At 35.0% G+C, this 23356-nt stretch overlaps 1 protein-coding gene across 4 annotated transcripts in view; it reads right to left on the bottom strand.

Moving 5' to 3' along the window:
- Nucleotides 1-23356, bottom strand: part of SEC24B (SEC24 homolog B, COPII coat complex component) — a 47793-nt gene that overhangs the window by 7467 nt on the left and 16970 nt on the right. For 2 of the 4 annotated variants that reach the window (XM_064510582.1, XM_064510584.1), the window contains exons 4-20: nucleotides 21251-21355; nucleotides 17344-17424; nucleotides 15550-15731; nucleotides 13471-13655; nucleotides 13055-13157; nucleotides 12049-12175; nucleotides 11328-11437; nucleotides 10261-10373; nucleotides 8741-8859; nucleotides 8297-8352; nucleotides 7782-7988; nucleotides 7011-7134; nucleotides 6059-6217; nucleotides 5399-5572; nucleotides 4599-4709; nucleotides 3037-3212; nucleotides 1264-1401 (exon numbers count right to left, since the gene is read on the bottom strand). In XM_064510582.1, coding sequence (XP_064366652.1) covers nucleotides 1264-1401; nucleotides 3037-3212; nucleotides 4599-4709; nucleotides 5399-5572; nucleotides 6059-6217; nucleotides 7011-7134; nucleotides 7782-7988; nucleotides 8297-8352; nucleotides 8741-8859; nucleotides 10261-10373; nucleotides 11328-11437; nucleotides 12049-12175; nucleotides 13055-13157; nucleotides 13471-13655; nucleotides 15550-15731; nucleotides 17344-17424; nucleotides 21251-21355 — 2270 coding nt within the window. Of the gene's footprint in view, nucleotides 1-491; nucleotides 844-1263; nucleotides 1402-3036; nucleotides 3213-4598; nucleotides 4710-5398; nucleotides 5573-6058; nucleotides 6218-7010; nucleotides 7135-7781; nucleotides 7989-8296; nucleotides 8353-8740; nucleotides 8860-10260; nucleotides 10374-11327; nucleotides 11438-12048; nucleotides 12176-13054; nucleotides 13158-13470; nucleotides 13656-15549; nucleotides 15732-17343; nucleotides 17425-21250; nucleotides 21356-23356 lie in introns of those variants that run through there. The other 2 variants (XM_064510585.1, XM_064510583.1) reach the window with 2 other exon arrangements.

The raw sequence follows: 23356 nt of genomic DNA, 5'->3' as shown, positions 1-23356 counted from the left end.
TTTTTTTTTTTGTTAACAGAAGTCTTTTGTAACATAAATCATAGAATTTTCTATAGAAACAAGAAATTTAAAAGCAGCTTGTGCTACAAATACTTCAAACTGAAGTAGTACTAAACAGCAGATTAACACTTTGTCATATGATTTAAGATTTGTGAATTTATTTCAGTAGGTCAAAATAAACCCTGTTTTCTTTATTATTCCGTAAGAAAATTGGCCTGACATCCTTTGTTAATAAAACTGAATATCCCGAAGAGACTGCTCATTCTTTTCACAGCTCTCACAGACTGAGTATCGTGTTTCAGTACCAATACCACAAAAGCTTGACAGAGTTACTGAAGAAGTTAAGTTCTCAAATAGCGAGGAAAAACAGAAGCACAGAAAGACCGATCAAGGAATTCCACTGAAGTGCTCTGAGTTTTGACTTGCATATATAAATTTATAAAATACTTTAAAAGAAACTTCAAAACTACAAATAGATTACAGCTATGCTGAATAATACCAACTGCCAGATGAACTACTCAAATTACTATATACAGTAATCTTGTATGACACTTAAAAACCAAGTTCCTAGATACCCTTCTTCAAAGCTATTGTTAGGGCTGTAAATAATATATGACTAACTAAACTAATGATGACTTCCTTAAAAATACAACTTATTTTTGCAGTTAAAATCAATTTTGACCCTAGATAAAATCCCATCTTGTTACTATTAAAAATACATCCATTTTCTAGGTTACCTCTGTGAAGGGAAAAAAATTCATAAAAGTCATTTCTGTACATCAAGTTCTTCCTCTGTCTGATCGTGGCAGCCTGGAGGTACAATCTTATTTTATCCACACCATTCTGAGAGATCAAAGTTCGTTATTTCAGACAACTTTATCTGGTTTTAGAATACAAACCTAAAATTCCCTACCAAATCTACTTCATCCATTTCTCTCAGACTGTTCTAAAACACAAAAAACACTGGATATGCATCTGCTGCATACAATTTTCTCTACTTTCTTTATATAATAGAAAAATATGAATATGAAAAAGTCACTGAAACAAGGTAAAGAAAAAGCATTGTTTTCTCATATTATATTAATGTATCTGCAACTCAAAAACTGAAAAGGAATAATTTTCTCGATTTTCATAATTTACAGAAAATGCCCACCTTAAGTTACAATAATAACTTTCCAATAAATTGCTACAGCCACAACATTAGGTTCAACAAACACTATTAAAATTTTTTTTTAAGTCATATAAAAAGGATTTGTACATTACCTCATCTATCAACTTGTCTATCCTGTACAAGTTGGGATGTATCATTTTCATCAGATGAACAAGAGGCTGACTCTTCATCTGGCACATTGCATATACACGGTCATCCAAGCGTGTGCTAGTGCCAGTTCTAAATGCTTTCTGTAAGAAAAGAATGTTGTTACTCGAATCAATCCTGTATTTTATGCCAGACGTAAACACTGTATTTCAGATTTCTTTAAAGTGTCAGGCAAACATGACAAAGTTTTTGTAAGGAAATGCATCTTATTGGTATTACATTAGAAAATCCCGATTACATTACAAAATATTTACATTACACTAAAAAAATTCCTAATCAAGTACAACTTGCATACAATATATTTAAAAATCTAATTCAGTCTCCCTCCTTATTGATGAAGTAGGAGGATGAAGAAAAGAAAAAAGTTTCTTCACTTTGTGTAAAATCTGTATTGGTTTGTGCTCACATTTCTCTTGTTTTTATTCTTGATAACTATTATCGGCCTGTGATATTACTGACACAAAACAGCATTGAAGCTAAGAGCTTAGCAGGGTTAAAAACAAAAACTTCTGCAGATAATAAGATTAAATCCAGATTTATATTCCTAACAATTAAACAGCAAGGGAAATACTTCCACGTTTTATGGCAGAAACTAGGCTGTCATGAGACAGAATTATTTTAACTCTCCTTCCTACTGGATTTTTCAGACCTCCTTTAGAAGCACTTGGTAAACAGTCACTGTTAGAAAGAAGACAATGGCACTCTATTCTGATCCAATGAATCCAATGTATCAAAATGCAAACTCACTTCTACAAAGCTAAGCATGCAAGTTTTCTTATCCTTGGCTACCATAAACATTCTCATTTTGATTTCTTTATATCCCTGGCTTTTTTTTTTTTTTTAATTGTTGTTAAAAATATTTTGAGAAACCCACTAAGCCACTAATTTCTCCACCCATTGTTATTTTTAATCTCTTTGTGTTTTCTACTATTAGTTACAGTACTTATTAAACCTACCAAAAACCTCCGAATCCATATATTAGCGACTGCAGCCATCGCTAAGCCAAAGAAAATAAACGATTGTGATCAGATTTCTCACTGAACTTCAAAGATCTTTGTAATAAGGAAATACACAGAATACCCAGCTTTGAGACATGAAAATCTTAAAATAATCTTTTGATGACAAAACCCTGTGGTAAGCTCTCTTTTTTTATACTTAAGTATGATTTTTGGTAATACAAAAAAGGAAGATATTAAAAAATTAAAAGTACTAACTGCTTTTATGTGAACTATATCACTTTAGCTTCTGTAGTAGATTTCGTTATATTTCCACAGGCTCTCATTTTCCTTCCTGGTTCTTCAAAGCATGGAGCATATGCATTGAAAAATATTTGTTTTCTCTTCATAAAATAAATTTAACAAGTGGCTTCCAACAATCATTTAAGCAATATCAATTAGTTGACAAAATTTGAGAAACATTGTTACAATATTTATCTTTTGATTTTCGTTGTAAAACAAAGTAATGCAAAACATCAAAAATCAAAATCAAGTAAAACAAAAAAGTGTTCAGGCACTGATCATGTCACATAAGCTAAACTAGTCATCTCTGTTGAGCCTAGAGGACTTTCACACAAAAGAAGATAACCCAGTTATCAATTTTAGAAAAGGGCTGGCAGTGTAGCAGTGAACTAATAGCTTGACCTAGAGCTGAAGAATCACTCAAAAATGGAGCAACTTTGAATCAAATATCAAAAAAGAATCTCAGTAGATTAAACATACCTGTTTGAGAAGAGCCAAAACATACAGTGGAAACAGCTTGAGGGAATTTGGTGCTACCAGCATGGACTGCTGCAGATTTGAGGCAGTTGACATATATGCTGCCAAGGAGTCTACTACAGCATTAGCTAAGGCGTCTCTTGCATCTGCAAGACTAGAGGAAACTGAGCGATCCACAGCTGTTGGATGAGAAGAATACAAGAAGTTACCAAAATGACTTCATTCATTGACATAAATTCTCAAAATATTAGGTATACTCTGGGGTGATATTTTATGATTTTAAAAACACAATTGTAGACTTTTTTTTTTTTTAATAAGTAAACAAGATGATTTTCCTCAGTGAAACTCTTTTTATGCTGCTTAAAAATATACAGCATGGCTGATCTCTATTCCCTAATTCCCATTCTTAGAAATTGTTTAAAACTCTGATACATATATATGAAACTAAATGCAATTAATGTTTTAAACATTATAAAAATAACTTAGCTATGCCCAGAACTATCCACTGTTCTGCCAAGATATGTACTTGCAGTAATTTTCTGGATTTTTTTGTAGCAAGAAATTACTTCCACTGTTTCAATAGTGTAATTACGCTTAGTACAACTTAAGTTTAATTCTTCTTTGCTGAAAAGGGGCTGAAATCTGGTTGGAGGAAGCCCCCTACTGGACTGAATGCAAATTAAACACGTGATACAAAAGTACTTCTTCAGACTACTGCGTTATTTCAGGCTCCATCTGAACATAAAGAAAAACTTTTTTTTACTGTAACTGAGCACTGGAACAGGTTGCCAGAGAGGTTGGGGAATCTCCATCTTTGGAGATATTCAAAAACCGTTGGAACACAGTCCTGGGCAACGCGCTCTACGTGATCCCGCTTGAGCAGCGGGGTTGGACTAGACTATCTCCAGAGGTCCCTTCCAACTTCAACCTTTCTGAGAAGTACTATTATTTCCTCTAATCTGTTTATTTGACTTTTAATATACAATATGGTATGTATAAAAACGCTGTGCAGAGAGCTGTACAGACCCAATGGCAGAGATGAGCCTATGAAACAGCTGCTTCTGACACAGAAAAGCAGCGGTACCCAAAGTATGGGATGAGTAAGCATCCTCAGCCCAGCAATGTTAGGCAAGAGGCATATCTCAGAGACACTACTGCCAGAAGTACTTTGTCTTTCAGTCTCCAGTGACTCACTCAACTGATTCATGCCATTTCTTAAGTGATCCTGCAATGCTGAAGTTTGAGATACCAACTGTGATGGTGATGAGGCACAAGGGTTTTGATCTAAGCGCACTGTATCAAAGATGACTCTTCGTTCTTTTAAAAACCTCTAGAGAACTATATAAGAAAGCTCTTTTAAAAGATTAAAGTAAGTGTTCAGAGTAAGGAATATTTCAGTTAATAGTTCTAATATGACTTCAATTTCACCATCTTTCCTGTACAAAGGCTTTGGTGTATTCCAGCTTTTTTCTACAATACCCAGGCCTCATTCATTGTTTTGTTTAAACACTTGATCAAATTAAGAATGTATGAAAACATATTTGAATTTTCATTCCTGTACTCACCCATGTTTGCTAAGAGGCATACAACTGCTTGCACATCTGCTCCTGCATATACATCAGCTAGTGAACTGACAACAGGCAGGCAAAGTGTGTGCACTCGAATTCGCCGTTCACCTAATAATATAAGTGGAAGTCACTATGCAACATCTCCCGGTAGGAAGAGGTATACATATGCAATTGTTACACCATATGTGGTCTCATCGAAGATGCATTTACTGTGTAAAAACACAGCAGTCATGAAACTGCAGTAACACCACCTCCCATTCCTGTCTCTTAATATTTCTAAATTCTGAAATGCTCTTAAAGTAGTCAACTTATGAATTAGCACAAGTTCGTGACAGGAACTAGCTTACAGTGTCTCAAAGCATTTTGGATCCTACAGATGACAATATATAGATTTCCACCCAAAGGTTTTGTGGCATCCTCTACAACAGAGAATAGCTGCTATTCTTTATGTCTACCAAACATACCAGCAACTAGCTCAAATCCATCAGCTTAAAGAAGGGTCTGTGATTTTGACTGCAGTGAGTGCCCAATATGTCACTGCTTGTAGCAATGGCATGCCATTTAGGTAAAGATGTTTCAGCAGGACTATTTTAGTTAAGATGGAGATAAATTACATTTTCTCATCAAAACAGACTCGATAAAGATTTACTTATGTGATTCACTGCTGAACAGGCTCACTGACTTTGACAAAATTCACTTAGCAAATAGAGATCAACAAGAGACCATAAAACTAACTATACAAACATTACTGTTAAAACACACACACACAACCCGGTAACTCGTTTGAATTCATTCACCTTTGCTAGAAGTATACAAAAGAGCTGTCTGAAAGCAAACCAAAGATGTGTCAGTCAGACTTTCCTCAATGGACATTTGTACCGCAAATCCAGCATCAGGATTGACATTGGCAAGTGACAAGAGATCAGTTGATCGTACAAAAAAATTCCCATGAAAAGTATGTATTGAAAGACCTAGAAGCAGATGAAATAATTCACACAGAGGGAGGTTAGAACAGCATGAAAAGCTCCTATCGATAGGACAGGAGAAACAGTTATCCTAAATAGTAAGCAGAATTAATTACTACACAAATCATTGGACATTTCAGAATGATCCTCTAGAAAATTCATATTCTATTTTGAGAATTCCAAACTGAATGATGCCCTTACATTACACATTTCAATTTAGTTGAAGTGAGTTGGTGCCATCTTAAAAATAATAATAATAAAAAAAATTAAAAAAAAAAGCACACACCACACCTCAGATACACAAAGGCTTTCTGGTGTGAGGAAACAAAGCTAATGCAATTTATTGATGTCAAGAAGGCAAGTAGCTTAATCTTCAATGAAAAAGAAATAACATGAAATGTCTTGTTGCTAAAGACTAAGCACATTTAAAGTAACAGATAACACGCTTACATCAACATTCCATCTTTTTATGGACAAACATTTATAGCATACCTTTTGTACATCGTATTCGCATAACTGCCTCAAATCCAATCTTCCTTGTAAGATATCTTTTCAGGTCTTTCTGCAACTTTTCAGCCTGAGCAGGATTATGGCTATGATGGAAAGATGGATAATAATAGATGCACCCAGCAGAGTATTTGGATATGCAAGCTGTGAAGGAGAAAGACATGGTTAAGAGGTAAAACTAACATTTGTTTATAAAAAAACAGAACAAAGTCACTAGTGTATTTCATGATCAGTTTAAGCAGAAAAACCCTCAAATGATATTTAGGCCTTAAGAAACTTCTTAAAAGCTCACCGTGTAGAATTAAAATAAAGACCGTCTTGGACACACGAGGTCAGGAGACACAAATTAAGTAACACTCATCCAACTTCATTCAAGTCCCACCTACGTTCATGTTTTTCCTGATATAACCTGTATCTATAAGACAAGGATGGTTGTCCCTGACTCCCATCACTTAAGACAGCAGTAAGTCACCCCAATACACAATTATCTAACTGTACATACACACTTACTTGAATAAGCTTCTTAATCCTGCATGCTACCTTTGGCAGCAAATAGTAGGATGCATACAGAAATACTTCATTTGTGGTGTGCAGAAATTAATCTTGGTTTAATATCAAAAGAACTGAAGGTGAGAACTGTGTTCTATCTTATGATCATTCTTCCCTGCCATCTGGCTGTTTCCCTTTCTTGAGCGGAAGAGTACCTTCTAGTTTAAAATGGCAAAGTCTCAGAATAAACCGTCTTTGATACTATCAATGAATATTCCTGTTCTTTACTGCTATCGGCTTCTAAGTCAAACTCTTTGCAGCATTAGCTGTATTTATGAAAGTGCAAAAAGAAAGATTTACATGATTTAATAACTCCTGAATCAGCATGTGTTTCCAAAGACAGACAAAACTGTGGAAGCAGTAAGTATGTGCATTAAGTACCCCTTACCAAGGGAAGCTAAATCAGAATATTGTGAACTCAAGAGAAATAAATCCACAGCAGTCTGCTGGCCTGAACAGTCCAATGCCAACTTCTTATAAAAATCTGTTGCTGGACCAAGATGCTGGACCACCTTTGGTAAACAAATTACACAGGAGAATAGTTAAAACAAAGATCATGCTCCCTTAGGACTTCATGGCACAATAAACATACTACTCGATGGCAAAGAGTTAGAGAAGTGTTTCTTTTAAACAATACTTTCTAGGCATTTCAAAACACCTGCAGAAATAATTTCTTTATGCTACACCTTTTCATTTATATTTAGCAGCAGCTATAATCCTCCTTTTTAAGGAAGTTTGTTCTCGTACAAATAAACATTCAAGTAATAATTATAAAATACTTACTGTATGTTGTATATTAAAAGACCATAAAAATAATAAGAACTCAAGTTTTAGGTCTGTGGTTTAACACAAACACACCTTGGTTCAAAGCCCAGGTTGATATAAGGTAAGTCAGAAATACTGGCAACTTCCTGTGCTTGTTAAGACAAGCTATGAACCAAAGGCCCAAAGAACAGCTCATATGCTTTGAAACAAATAATATCATTAGTCTATATATGCTTGTGTAGTCTTAAATGCATGAGGCAGACATTTAAGATGCTGCAAATTTAATGAACTGTTGTGCACAAAAACCAAGAGTGGGTCTGCAGAATTATGCTAGTCAAAAAGACATTGCCAGTCCCTAATTTCTCCACTAAAATGAATAATCAAGTTTTTGTACCTTTGTGCTTGATCTTTGATTGGGATCTTCTCTGGAATGCAAAAGCCCTGCACCCAAAGATGGTAACTGAGTCTGAAATACAGATATCCGACCACCTGTTGGAGACATCAGTTTAAATGCAGCCTGAAGTGCAGGACCCAATGCGCTGTGCGTTTCTCTTGTATTGGTGAACATATTTGGTAATGCATTCAATAGATCTTTTATCAGCTGCAAAACACATTGAAAGGTGTTTCTTAGATTTTTGCAAACTTAAGGTATTTTGTATTAGGAAAAAGCTGTATTGTCGTAAGTGATGAACAATCGGTATCAAATATTTCAGCTTAGTTTCAACACACTGAACAAAGCAACATCATCATTTTAAAAACTACAATGCAAACAAACAGTGTATCATATTTTTATAATTAAAAAAGCAACATTGAAATTGCACGTTATGAAAATAGATGTGAACTCAAAGGTGAAAAGGAACCTCTGTGTTCATCTGTTTAAATTTAATAATATGTTTTGAGCAATCATACCTCTTTGCTTTCATGGAGATTTACAAGTAAACTATCTGGTGTGGGCAGAAAAATATCTGTGGGGAGAAAGGAAGACAGCATTTTTTTTCCTTTAATGAGAAAAAAAAAGTTCAAATAGAAGAAAGCATTTCACCACCCATTGCTGCAAAAGCCACCAAGTAAGGTCTATGTTTTTGACACATGCATTATAAAAAAAACCAAAGAAACAAAGAAACGAAGCCTACACAAAGCTTGTTTTATTCAAAACAAAATTAACGTCTGATTTTCACTTTTTAAATACTACCTATTTTGAGTTAGCATAAGATTATTTCTGAATAAAGTATTCCCTACGAATTTGGACCTAACACCAAAATATTAGCGAGATTCTAATCTTTCCTCTAGGGGAAGGGGGAAGAAAAAAAAAAAGCTTCTCAGAAATTTAGTTTCTGTTTTCTTGCTACTTACCATCAATATCTGAGACAATCAGCATTTGAGGCTGAGATAAACCTTCCTGCAAGTTGTAAAATTGAACAGTGCTGTCAAATGTTATAAACCCTATTCTTGTTCTTGAATCTCCAGGCAGCCTGAAGCATAAAGAATGAGAGTCAACTATTAAGGTGTAAATTTTAATTTCTCTCTCATAAGACACATATATACACACAGCTCCCACTGACGTTAGCAGAAATTCAGTTCACATATTCAGAGGTAAAGTGAATGGGGTAAGAGCATGAACGAAGTGAGACCTGAATTTGTGAATACAAATAATATTTCTTCAATATTTTCTGAAGAGGCAAATAATGAAATAGTTTACAAGACTCTAGATGTTACAGATAAGCACTCACTAATATACCGATGTTGATTTCTAAGACAGCTTAATAAGCTAATTTAAGCACTACACAGTATGAAAAAAGATAGTTCTTCAACAGAAAACAGTGCATTTTGTTCTTTTAAAAATCAAAAAAAATCTCCTTTCTGATAATAGTAGTGGCAGAACACTTATAACTCTAAAATAAAAATTAATGTTTGTAGAATGCAACATACTTTCTCACACAGACCATATTTCTTTGTATAGCATTAAACTAAAGAAAAAAATGGGAATTCCAAAATAAAATACAACACCAGCAAATGCTGAAAAGCTTTGAAAGGGAGGCAAAAATTGCTTTACCACCTGGATATAAATTGAGTTTTCCTAAAAATAAGTTAGTATGTTTTGCAGAACGCACTAAGTAGTAACAGAGCCCTGAACAAAGACTAAAACAATAAATGTTAATGAAGTTTTTTTTTTTTTGTACATGTTGGTGGCCTTTATCAGAAAGGAAAATTGTCAGCTTCCCAACAAACTGCAAAGTGCAAAACATTTTCTAAGAGGCAGGCCTCCACAGGATGCAAATCCATTTTCAAAGAGACATGAGCTTAGCGAAATTTATCAGCCCTGCCTCAGAAAGCACGAACAGAAATCTCACACGTGTTGTTCCAATGCAAAAATGACACAGATTGGACAAGGCACAAGTAGATTTAGGTAACTGATCTATGAAAATGCCAAGCTGACACTACAGTTCAACTTGGCCGTCTCGTACTTATGGTTATGACATGCCAAGACACAGCACCTCAGCTGTTTCAACACATGAGAATTGGCTAGTTTAATCTCTGTAAGTTAATTATTTTTGTTGGTCTTAAGAAAAGAGATCTGTACAGATGTTTGAACAACCAATACGTTGTTAGGAGTTATAGCTATACAACTCTTTTCGGATCCACTAATCACATAAACAGAACATATTTCTCATTATGCAAGTGACTTGAACTACGCAGCTGGATTATTTCCTCAGACATGTAAATTGCATTTCAGAATCTGTCTCAGGCAACAGCACTTTTGTCCTGTAGGAACAGATCACTTAAACACTACATGCAAGTTTTCCTCAAAAGTGTAGGCTAGTACTGTTCATAATCACACATAGCTAATCTGAAAAGGCTATTTATATTCTTACTTGTCTAGGTTTTCCAGCAATGACTGGCAGACTATTGTCAAATATCCAGCCTCCACTGCATTATGAGACACATCTAAAACAAACAAATATACTGCAGGCTGAGGAGGACGAAGCTACAAAGTAAAACAAATAGACAATTAGATTCAAAAATCATATTTAAAGAAATGTTACAAAATGATTAGTCCTTAGGAAGGGAAGAGGAAAAAGGGAATACTTAGAAAAATGCAAGGAATACATTATGCAATAAAATTATATCTTACAAGTCTAACACAGTCACATGGACAGATTTAACCACAATTCCCAGTGGTTAAAAAAATCCCCATTTGCAATAAGCATACGGTGTTACACTTCTGAGCAGAAATTGAACATTCTAGTCTCTCCTTCCATCGGTCAACTCAAAAATGAGCTATTGATGCCAGACATGAAACTTACTCTTCAAAATAGCACTGTTCTCTCAGGATGCGGACATTAATCTGTGTTAAAATAATCCGCATGCATCCTTTTCCCCCACCATATACAAGCTGTAATTATTCATATTGCCAAATATTTTAGCCATTGTGTTTCAATTCTAACAGTAAAATTTCTTCCTCCTGCTGTTAACGTCATTATGAACAGTGCTGTTTTCCAGTCCTTGTTTCTTTATACTCCTTGGATACAAGATTACTATCACAGCAATTGTAGTTTGACTAGTATTTAGTAACCGTGACAGATATGATCCTAACTACAGATTTGAACTCAGCTTTATTCCCTCATTATTCTGCTACTGGTCTTTCACAACCTCTGTGAGAATGTGAGAGAAACCACATTGTATCGGACCCAGAGCACATTATGCAATGTTAAATTACACTGAGCAACTGCACACGTTGCAATTGCATTTCATTGACAAGCCTTCAAATATATACATTTGTCAAAACTCAAAACACATATGAAATCCAACCACTCTTCGGTACTGGAGGACTGTCACAGGAAAATTAATACGTATCACTGGAACGATGTGCAATATTAATTTAAAAAACATTTGTATCGACAGAGAATGATTGTGAAAGTTCCTACAAAAACATTTTTACCATATAGTCTGAGGAAGCAATGAATTCCACCGTAGAATTTTGGACCTCTGGCCGTTTATGAGGTTCTCCGTAAGATCGTGTCAGAGGATTATACATAAATTCTTCAGGAACTGGAAAACAAGTATGTTTCCAATATTTATATATTTATCAGCAAATAAAAACCATTACAGCAGCTACAAGCAAGCTAAAGCCAACATATTTCAATTACCATTAACAACAGAAAAAACTCACATTAAGGATATGTAAAAATCAAGGAACGTTTCAAGTATCCCAAGCAACATCAAAGTTAAATAACTGGAAACAAAAGAAGCTTCACTTTAGACAATGATATAACATCACCTTGAATACAGCAATGCAAATAAAGCATTTTATAACAAGTTCAACACCATCTGGATTCTTTATCATAACCTTTGACCTGGATTGCAGACAGTATTAACTGTTGTCATATTTCCATTTGCCTATTACAAAAGCAGTCAATGGGGCAAGTTGATTTCATTACACAAGTCATCAGGACAATCTGATCACATCATCTCAGTCTCCCAGAAAGCTGCAAAATGACCTTTTGCTTCATCAGAAAAGGAACAGTACATAGTTGTTTTTTTTTTTTTTAATCTTAAGACTAATGTCATTTTAGTCCACTTAGAGTATCTCGTGGACTGATATGATGCAAATACTTGAAAGAGATTATATAAATGCAAGAATCTTCTCTTATAAAACTTACCATCATTAACTCTATAGCACAGATTGCATTTCCACCTCCTTTGATCAATGAAAGAAACAAACGGGTTGATGTATGTCCTGCAGGATCTGCATCTCACTATTGTGCTTGATGTTATTACTGGTAATTGCTAAAAAGGAAATAATGGAAAGCTGTAATAAAGGTACCCAATACATTTTTATAGAGAACATTATTTTGCAGTACAGAGGAAAAAAACTTCCTAAGCCCAGGTATTCTATCATCTTTATTTTTTTAGCTCATTTTCATACAGAGTAATAATGACGCCCATTAAAATAATCCTCCTATGTAAAATCAGAAAAAATATTTAGCATTTTTTTGTCTTAAATCTAATCTCACTAATGAAAGATGCAATAGATTTTTAATGAAGTTCTTTTAAGAACATTTACACAAACAATGTAATACATTAGCTGCATTAAAGGGAAACTGAGCAGGGTAAGTACATGGACAAAAACTGTACAGTTAAAATAACATGGCTACTAAAGTAAAGGAAATTATGCAAGACAGGACAACTTTGGATGACTAATGATGCTTTACAGCAAACCTTATACATCGAAGAAAAAAGTCATACCAGATAGTTATTCACCTTTCCACATAAACACAAAAAAATTATATAAAGAGAAGTTGCTTAACAGTTGTGAGCATCGCTTCAATCTTTTATTGTGCTTAACTTCTACTGATAGCATTTATCATCCCAGTAATACATTCACATTAGATTTCTTTTTGAAAAGTCATGCTAAGTCTCCATTACTTGTCATTCAAACAAGTAATACGGAAAAAGTTTTGAAGGACTTGTCCAAAAGTTTTCCCTTATGGATTTTGATGAAGTAGCAATTATTTTTTCCCCCCCTCTCCTCTCTTAATCCCCAAGAAACTTCTTGCTGCTTCTATTAAATTTCAGACTTGTATTTCATGATTATTTTATTGTGTCTGAACCAAAATGGGACAAATAAATGTATTAAACATATATACTAAAAGTAAGTTAATTTACCGTTAAGTCTCTAAAGGGATGTAGCAACAAACCCAAAGGAAGCTTAGCTTTGTTTAACAAAGCCTGTGTCTGTGGAACATTTGTCAATGTACACCGAAATGAGCTGAAAGGAAATAAACGCATCATGTTACAAATGAAATTTTAAAACATGTCAAAAACATTGTGTTAACACCTGATTTTAAGAAATTTTGAAATTTAAGAAATTCTGTTCTACAAAACTGACATTTATAATGAACAGAAACCATGTCTTTAAGAAAGTAAAAACCTCCTAAAGAATGCAGGAGCCTACTCCTCTCCCCCAATTTAATCACCACCATGATTTACAGTCAGGCATCAGTTTATACTTTTTTTAATGCTTTAAATAATTATCAGCCACAGAAAAACGTAACGTGCTGGTGCAGACACAGCACACTTACTCTGGACTGCAGTTTAATTTCCTAAGATCAGAATTCAAGTTAGGCACAGGCGCTGGAACTGAAGAAACGGGCAAAATATTCCTGTTTTGTGTAAGGTTTACTGGTCTCAAGCCTTCTGGCTGCTGAGAATGCTGTAGACTTAGTCCTCCTAAGGAAGAGGACAGCTGGTTCACACCTGGATATTGCTGCAAAAATATGAGTATTGCAAATGGGTAAACACATGTTTAAAAATGCAATCTTAAATCTTCTTGTAATCCCAATTTTTCCAAACATCTATTTACAAAAAATACAGTGGTAGTTAATGAACCTATACAAATGAGGAAAGAGTTGGATGGCAGTAATTGTAAAATGTGACAATCCTTCCAAATACATTTCATTAGACAAAATTCAAACTCCGTATAGAAATCAACATCAGAAGTCACATGCAATCCTAATGTTTAAGTCTTCCAAGCCTAAGAATACAAGTAAGTTACTAGGAAAATCAAGGATTTTTTCTGTCTTCGAAGATGCTACAAGGTGATCTTTCCAAGTTAAAGAAGTTGTTTCCAATATACTTTTACTTTTAATATAAAAAATACCACAGAAAGGAGAAGAGGCTAGGTTGGAATGTACCTCTGCAGATCCAGGAGTCCAAACACCTGTTCAAATACTAACTTCAAAGTTAGATCAGCTTGCTCATAGCCTTGTCTAGCTGAGTTTTGAACATCTCCAAGGATGGATGATTTCACAGTGCAAGCTATTCCAGTGCTTCTCCACTCCCATTCTGAAGAATTTTCTCCTTGTATTTCCAGATGGAATTTTGCATGTTGCAACCTGTGTCCGCTGCCTTTTTTTTTTTTTTTAATTAAAAAAAAACACTGTGCGTCCCTGGAAAGGGTCTAGGCTAACCCACCTTTTAAGAAGTTAGACACTGCAGGCAGATTTCCCCCCCTTCCCTTCATGTCTCTTCAACAAAAGGCAAGTCCCAGGCTCATCATCATGAGCCTTGCCAGTTTTATGAAAGAACATTTCAAAGCAGAAAATATAAAAGCTCTCTCAATTTAGAAACTCAAAGTTAGGTTAAGCCCTCAGTTCTCAGTTTAAAACAATTTCGGTTTCATTACACACTTGAATTCACATTCACTTGAATCCAAAAAACTATGCTATCATAATGAAGATGACCAACACAGCTTTAAAGAGATCATGGACTACACTATAAATTTACCAAAATAACATCTGCAGTACTCAAGTTATTTGGTAAAATTTGTCCCTGAATATACAAAAAAAAGAAACTATGTTCAACACACTTACTTCTTTCAGCCAAAGAAATAATTTAAACATTTCCTCTATGTCATATTTTGCATTACCTCTATAACAATGCAAGTATTCTCTTCTGGGTATTACATGCTGACTTACAGTACTACACTCAGACTAATAAGGAATTCTGATCAGCTTCAGCAGTAGTTTTGACACATTTTCAGTTGACGCTTACTTCAGAAAGGGGGGTTCGCAAATCAGCAGATCTGGTTTTCTACATCCCTGCACACATATACTTTTCTGCACTGCCTCAGCTTTTGTACTTCCCCTCAGCACTCACATGCATGACCAGAGCCAGGTGACTGCCCACAGCTTCTTGAGTGTTTGGTGCTGTCATTAGCAGGAGAAGGGAGCAGACACAGGTGGCCTACTCCACCACACACCCAGCAGAGGCACTGCCCAGCTCTATCATCCAGACCCTGTATAACACCTTAGTCATAACAGTTTACTGCTTGAAATCATAGCCCATGATATTGCTCCTAATCAAATATTTATTTTCTGACTAAGCACTTGATTATGCTTCTTTATGTTTTCTATCATTAAAGTATAGATCTTTAAAACAATACACCTTAAAACTGCTGCTCCAAATAAGAACTGGTTAGGCAAACTCGTTAAATCTAGCTGTTTGCAGTAACACAAAGTTTTCATTCAAGAAGCCTTCTAATTAGAAGTTTAGGTTAACATCCAGACATATGACATCAATATTATAATCAACACTTATTAGTTCAAAAATTATAAAAAATAAAATATGAAAGTATGTAGGAAAACAAGTATAGTATGAACCTGTGGATAGTGCTGAAACGCAGGATGGTGGCCTGAATTACTGGGCTGCACAGGAGCAGGTGGTGTTGCATTTTGGTAACCAGGCTGCAGGGCTGGATATCCATAACCAAAGGGCTTAGACGTTTTAGATGTTTGTGGAACTGAAGGGGCAGGAACTGGGCTGCTGGTCACAGAACGTGTCTCTGGAAGGACAAAAATCCCAAGTATGGAATATACTTACTATTTCTGTCTTAGTTTAAATGGAAACTCCCAAATGCTAAACAAACAATACTTTCAATTTATAATTTCTTGCATTATTCATTTATTTATTTGCATTGACCAAATAAATAATTACAAGCCTTTGGCAAGACAGATTACTTCAACTAATGTTGTTAACGGGGTTTACAGCAGAAGATAACTATAGACTTGCATATCTATTCATAGAAACTTCAAAAAGTCATTTTAAAAAAAATACATTTTTTTTTAAAAGACAAGCTTTTCACTCATAAAGAAATAGGAAGTAAAAAATGGGTTTCTTCCCAAGCCACTTACAGTTTTAAAACAAAGTGATAGTACTATTCTTTAAGTGTAGATACAGAGCTTTTCTTGAAGTAATGTACATCCCCCCTGTACAGCCTACAGCAGAGTTTGGTCACACAGTTTTAAAAGGTTAAATTGAAAGTAACACATAAATCTCAACTCATAGAGCACATGAACAGTTGTGAAGAGATGAAAGCACTTCTTTAGAATTTAATGCCTACAAGCATGCCCTAAATCTCAGAAGAATTTAAACTTGGTAAAATTCACTATGAGAAGTGGCAGGAGAACCACTCAAAACTCCAACCTCTTCTAAGAAACTAGGTTTGGCCTGAGCAGTCAGAAAATCAACAGGCCAAAGAAATTTAAATCTGATCCTTTTACTCTTTAAGGAAAGCAGAAAGAACAATTTTTTTAAAAAAATACACCTTCAGCAGAACCAAAATAGATACTTACTAACTGAGAAATCAAAATCCATAATCCTGCAGCCATACCTCTTCTGCCCTTACTGCATGAGCTGGACCTTATGTGGATAGCTGTATCAGCTTTTTACTTCATGGGTATTTTGCTTTACACAAGAGCCTCTCCAAAATATTTCAGCAAACTATTGTGACATTCTGACATACCAGAGCAATGCAAAAGAGCCAGAGGAGGAGTCCCCTAAAGTTAATCCAATTATCTTGGAAAATACTAACATATTTACATTAAACAGCAGCTTTCCTAACCACTCCCAGTACGATAGCTCTACATATTTCAAGACTGAAGTAGTCTTTGAGTAAGATAATTTAGAACAAAACTAACATTCCTGATATTTCTAGAGATAAAAGCAAGCAAAACAGCAGCCATATTTTTCAGATTTTCTTTAAACATAGATAAACAGAAGAAAACAACCTGATCCAAGTATCTCTGCAAACTGAAATCTTCAGTCTCTCAAAACTTCGGTGGTGCATATCAATTATTATCGGCTACTAATGTCGACACAATCAGGCATACAACATAACCTAACCCATTTTGCAGAAAGCATACCTCCATTACCACCCTCAATATTACAATGAAAAGTATCAATTATGACAAAGCTTTATTAAACAATTACTCCAATTCCTGTGTTAAAACAATGAAAAGTGATAAAGAAAAACCAAAGAGCAAGTTCGTAGGTATTTCCTTTTGCCTGTTTGTCCATTAACAATAAGCAATACCAGATAAATATTTACCATTTATGTTTTTTTCTAAGTCTTAAAGAAACAATTCAGAACTAACACACAACAACAAATGGCTCACCTGGATAGCCACCTCCTTCGAGGGCATCATAATTGTTCAGAACAGGAGAGGCACTGCTTGTAGTAGAGGAACTATCAATTGCTAGGGGGGAGGAAAAAAAAAAAAAAAGGTGCTTCTGAAACAGCAAATTTTTGCAGAATAAGAGGCTGAAGATTTTTTCTAAAAGCCTTCATAAGTAGTTCTCAAGAAAGAGCCGGGGGGGGGGGGGGGGGGGGAAAGACCACTTCAGCTGTAAGACTAGAAAGCTCTTACCATGGCAAAAATGAGGGGGAGGAAGAAACAAGCAATCTACATGGCATTTCAAAGCAAAACACAAACAAACAAAAACAAACAGCAAAGAGAGACCAAAGGGAGAAGGACAAAAAATAATGACAAGGTGTTATTTCTTGAAACCAATAATATTTTCCTATTAAATTACAAACTCTTTCTAGACTAGGTAAGATGAAGCAACATACAACATTTTTTAAATATTCCCTCACAACTTCCCTCAGAACTGCAAACAACAGCAAAGACTCGCATTGTCTTTGGAGCGAGTTTTGCCCAAGGTGGAATGCTGCAGAGGGTAAATTTTGTACTGACATGTATTTGCTTTTTCTTCCTTTCCACGCTGTTGTAATTACGAGCTTGGTTCAGTTTTGATATAAAGCTATTTCCACTGAACATTGACAAGACCTCTCGATCTCAGTCAGAATAAACCAAATTCTGGTGCAGCCAAAAGTCACAACTATGTAGGTATTGATAAGCTTTTTCAGTACTGAATACACTGCTAATGCTTAATTTTTGTGTGACCCTAAACCTCTATTCTGAATATAAAACATGACAAAGAAATACATATTTAAGAACATTTCTACTAGTGCTTTTTTATGTACATTTACAAAGAAAAAAGGCCAGAGAGGAAAAATAGATTAAATGTTTTTGCTCCTTAAAATGCCACATGCCACAAAGTGCAACACAAAGGAATTAATAAACGTAAGCATTCAAAAAAAGATGATTATATATAATTTTTGTGGTGTGACAGGCAGAACAGAAGCAAAAGAGGTTCACCGATACTGCTTTACTCAGAAGGATCAACGAAGATCACCCATCCCTTTGTGAAGCCACAACCATTTCAACAGAGAATTTCAGTGGTTCGACAAGAGGTTCTTATATACGGGAACACATCGTTGCTCAAATTCGAGAAACATCATTAATACTATGGCAACATCATGACTGTATAAATCGTTTTTGAGCATGTTGTCTTTAAAGCATTCAACTAAGAAACAGAAAAACTACTCCTAAGAAGGATAAGACAGACAACTAGCTGTGCAATGTCCTGCAAAGCAACAGCAGCTTCAAACTCTAAGCTTGCCACATATGTCAGGGAAACTTCAGATTCTCATTGAATAAAAAACACAAAAACTTCCACAAAATTGAATAAGAATTGTCTTACACTAAAGTTAAGCTACAACAGATGTCAGAATTTAATTTAGTACTGTAAATATCACACCAGAGAACATACTAAAAAAAGAGGAGAAAAAGAAGGAAACACCAGAAAACTTCTTGGACAATTGCAGTACTTATAACATGCTTCTAAGATTTAATACAATTATTTCAGTCAATGCAACTTTTGCCTTTATGCAGTTGTCAAAACCTTTTTTGTAATACAGTTATTACAAAATCTAAACTGGTGAAAGTGGTATAAACTTTGAGAAGCTACACAGACACAAGCAGATGTCCAACCTGTATTTTTCAAAAAACACTGATGCAGCCTGAGCTAGAAACATATCAGGATTTATATTAACTCCTGGTGACAAGGGCATAGAAGAGCAAGTTTATTAGTCAGGTAGCCTATGTATTGAACCTGGATACTTTTGTCTTATACAAAAGAGTGAAAGGGTAAGCGGGATGATAGCTCAAAGGATATAGGTTTTAGGAGAAGTAGAGAACTTGACAGAATGAGGTAAGGAGTATGAAAACTTATCTCTGTGTCTAGTAGGCTTAGAAAATAAAGTAAGGATACAAAGGTTTTGGCTGATAAAGAATTCTGACATATTCTTTGGCAGAAACCTTGGGACAGGTGTACACGAAAATCTTTGTCTATGGGAAATTCTGTAGGAAGCTCTGCAATAAGAACTGCTCTCCTGGCTATTTTAGCCTGGCTATGCTTTAGAAAGCAGACTACAAAGGGTTCAAACAGCTGCTGCACCACAACCAAAATAAAATTTTAAATTCCAAAGCAGGACAGCTTCCTGGCTGAGGAACTTATGGCATTACCCAGCAGAAGAAGAAGAAGAAACAAAAAAACAAAAAAAAAAACAAAACAAAAAAAAAAAAAAAGATAGCTAGACTTAGGAAATAATTTTAGATTTAAAAAGAAATGCTATTCAAGAGCTGCTGCATACGATTTAACCCTAGATTTTAAACCTACTGAAAGATTCAATATGCTATCATACAAAGGGTAAGAAAATAAAGACACTGAAGCAATAATCTGCAATAGCAAGAATTAAAGAGGATATGATAAGCATCCTAATACTTGTCCTCCATTGGGATGGGGGAACTATTATCAACACAATTTCCTTATCATGTACATATTTGTCCTTTGCTGGCTGGAACAATAGCAAGAGTCTTGAGCTGAAACCTCCTTCCTCCTAAGAAAAAGGACAACTGAAAGTATTTTCTTCTAATGTTCATCTAATAACATAACAGTTATATCAGTATTTTCTAAATGATAATGTGGACTCATCACATTGTTTTTAATTGTGACCTGAAGGTCTTCATTGCTCTGCTCCACTCTCCCTGAAATCAGGAAAAGCACACTAGGTTATTTTCATAATATTTCAGTTTTATGATTGTCTATTATTTTAATAAAACTCAGAATTACAAGGCACCAATTTTTCCTCAAAAGTTACAATACGAATGAAAATTGAAGGAAGAGTTACAAAATTTTGTTCTCCTCCCAAATTAATACTCAAGGCCAACACACACAAATGGGAGTAGCATATCAGTACAAGGTATGTAGTATACCACGTAAGAAAGTATCTCTGCGTAGCAACAAAAGTAAAGCCTAACATTTAATTTCAGAAAGCTTTTTACACCATTACATCATACACATATTGTTAAGACAGTTTTCTTTGAGTTAGTTCAGAAGAAAAAAAAGTTTCCATCCAAGAAACTAAGGTGGCAAGAAACATGGAACTCATTTCAAAACCAAGCAATTCTGACAAAGTACAGACACAATCCTTGCAGCCAAGGACATAAGAAGCAGTTTGTCTTTATAAATTAAAATGTTTAAAAAAAAATGTAAATAAACTTTTCAAGATCCCCACAAAGCAAGCAAGCTAAAACTGATCTGATGTGCCTGAACTCTACAGACATGCCCTAGAAAAAGAAAAGCAGCACAGATTAATTTACTGCTTTAAAAAGCACATTTATGACCTTCCCATATTTACTTTACTACCTCAGCTGTAAGTGTTCCTACACACAGAATAGAAAACAAGATAAACACTGTTTGATATGATGATACAAATGGCATGTAGTTGCTTCATTTGCAGAACATAAGCAATTACCAGTGTAAGTTCTATAGCCAGACATCTTCAGCTATAGCCAGACATCTTCAGCTAAGAGTTTAAAATCTACTGCATATCAAAATACTGAAACGAAGAGAGTCTTACAAGTTGTGAATATTATGTTATTAGATACATAAAACATCTGATATTTATGTGACAAAAAAGATTGTTTTCTGACCACTATTGAATGCCATTTTGTTTATTATATTAATGACATAGTTGGGAATTTTCCAGTCAACCTGATAGATGATGAATCAGAGTGACTTTTGGGCTTGAAAGAAAAAATAATTTCAGGGGATTGAAATACGGAACAAAACTTGGGTAGAAAAAGAACAAGATACTGGTGTAAAGCTAAAGCCAACCTGCTTCCTCATCCTCCTCATCCTCTTCCTCATCATCTGAACTTGATGACAAGGGAGCTGGTGCAGAGCTAGCTTGATTATTAACATATCCACCATACTGCATGCCTGTGAAGTGGAAAGCACAAACATAAGAGTCAGACAGACAGGAAAGATGAGAAACAAAACTCAAATTATTGCATTAAAAGTGAGAGAAATTAGGCATTCCAGAGAAAATCCCAACATGCAAATAATTAAACCTACAACCCTAGACTATCTGGAGAACTAGACATGCTACATGAACAGTACAGCAAAAGTAGTTTTTAGTGGGCTAGTTTGATTAAGTATTAACAGTACATAGAAATTAGCAGGAAATTATATATATACATATTTATACTTATATATTTGATATAAATTTGTCCGCTGGAGTACTTTCATAAAGCCGTGTGTGTGTATATACGTATACATAAACACACACATTATATATACATATATTCATACACACAAACAAGTTTTCCTTCCTGAATAAATTTAAATTGGGTTATGAAACATTTATATTAAAATTTTGCTTGGCAAACCCATTCCTTTTGAAGCAGAAGACATTCAGCTCTTTGGAATTCTGAACTTTGGTAGAAAGTAACGAAATATACCGTTGCCCCAACACATAAGCATACAAACAAACATCTCAGCAACACACTCAGTAAGATTTAAACTAGATAAACCGGCAAACTTGGTTAGTATTATACTTAAATTAGTACCTAAACTCAGACTCATAGATCCATATTTAAGCACCTATATATACTATCCACTTCTAAGGTCAGCTGACAGCTCAGCTATTATTACCACAGCAACCTTCAAATCAAAATCAGTGTGCACACACACACACACACACATGTATATATGTGTTTACAATAAATACTCTAAACAAATGTAAAAAATACACAAGAGCAGCAGATAAATACACCATTTTTAAATGCACAGCAAGGCTCACAGCAAGGGCTTATAATTAATATGCAAGATTACTGACGAAATTCAAGCACCTCCATGAAATCTTAAGTTTCTCTTGTCACAGGACAGGTTTAGAAAGAATTTTAACATATATTTGCAGTCTCACAAAGGCATCCTAAATAGGTGCAAGTGTCCACTGTTTTTCCCACTTAGCAATCCAAGGGACTGCTGGAAGAAGAAAATAACCGAACTCTTTCAAACTCAAAGTAACAGTTTGGGATTTTTTCAGTAGAAACACTGTGTCACCACTAGACTGGAGTTCTTCATTTTAACACTATTAAGCACTACAGAAGTGCTGTAGGTAAATTATATGTAATCTGAAACAATCGTAAGAAGTAATAATCCACATGCATTTTGAATATGCTGTATTAATCTTTATTTTATTTAAAATATGGGCTAAAATGCTGTTAGTTGCATGTCTTTTTTTTAAAAAGGTTATCGAACCCAGGAGAACTGTTTCAATTTCACTTAAGAGAAGCAAGTAACAGGATCAAGGTGAAGAGCATCTATTCAAACAATGGAAGCAAAAAGGAAAACAGAAAGTAAAACAATACCACAACTTCTTGGGAAACCATAACCGTCATATAGAGCTTAGCACAAGAAAAGACTGGCAGTACTCCACTTCCTCTCGTGCCCTGGCACTCCCGCGGAGAGGCTCACGCCAGTCAAACCTCTGCAGAATATGATAGCCACAATGACGCAGAAACAACAAGTGCCCCCACGGCACAATGCTTCTGTTTCTCTGTACTGCGAAAATGTCAGACAAACTCAAGTGATAAAATATTCTCATCTTTTACTAAGGCTACTGGAAGCATCTGCTAAGGATTCTCAATTCTCTGCCCCAAACCAGACTGCATCTGAAGAGAACGCAGCTTTTCTCAGGCCCGGGAGAGTTACTGAAGAATGGGACAGGACTACATGGTTGTGAAGGGAAAGAAACAAATTAAAAATCATTAATGTATTTATTATGAGCATTAGGCAGGAAAAAAGAAGTCACAGGAGTGGGGCAGGGTATAAATAAGTGATGCAGTGTAATACAGACCGAGAGCCAAACTGAAAGAAACTCGTCAGAGAGAGCGAGTGCAAAGAAAGATCTCCAAAAAATACCACACATGCAGACAG

This window comes from Dromaius novaehollandiae, chromosome 4 (assembly GCF_036370855.1).
Source record: "Dromaius novaehollandiae isolate bDroNov1 chromosome 4, bDroNov1.hap1, whole genome shotgun sequence".
Lineage (NCBI taxonomy): Eukaryota > Metazoa > Chordata > Aves > Casuariiformes > Dromaiidae > Dromaius > Dromaius novaehollandiae.
This window is presented reverse-complemented; position numbering and strand designations above follow the sequence as displayed.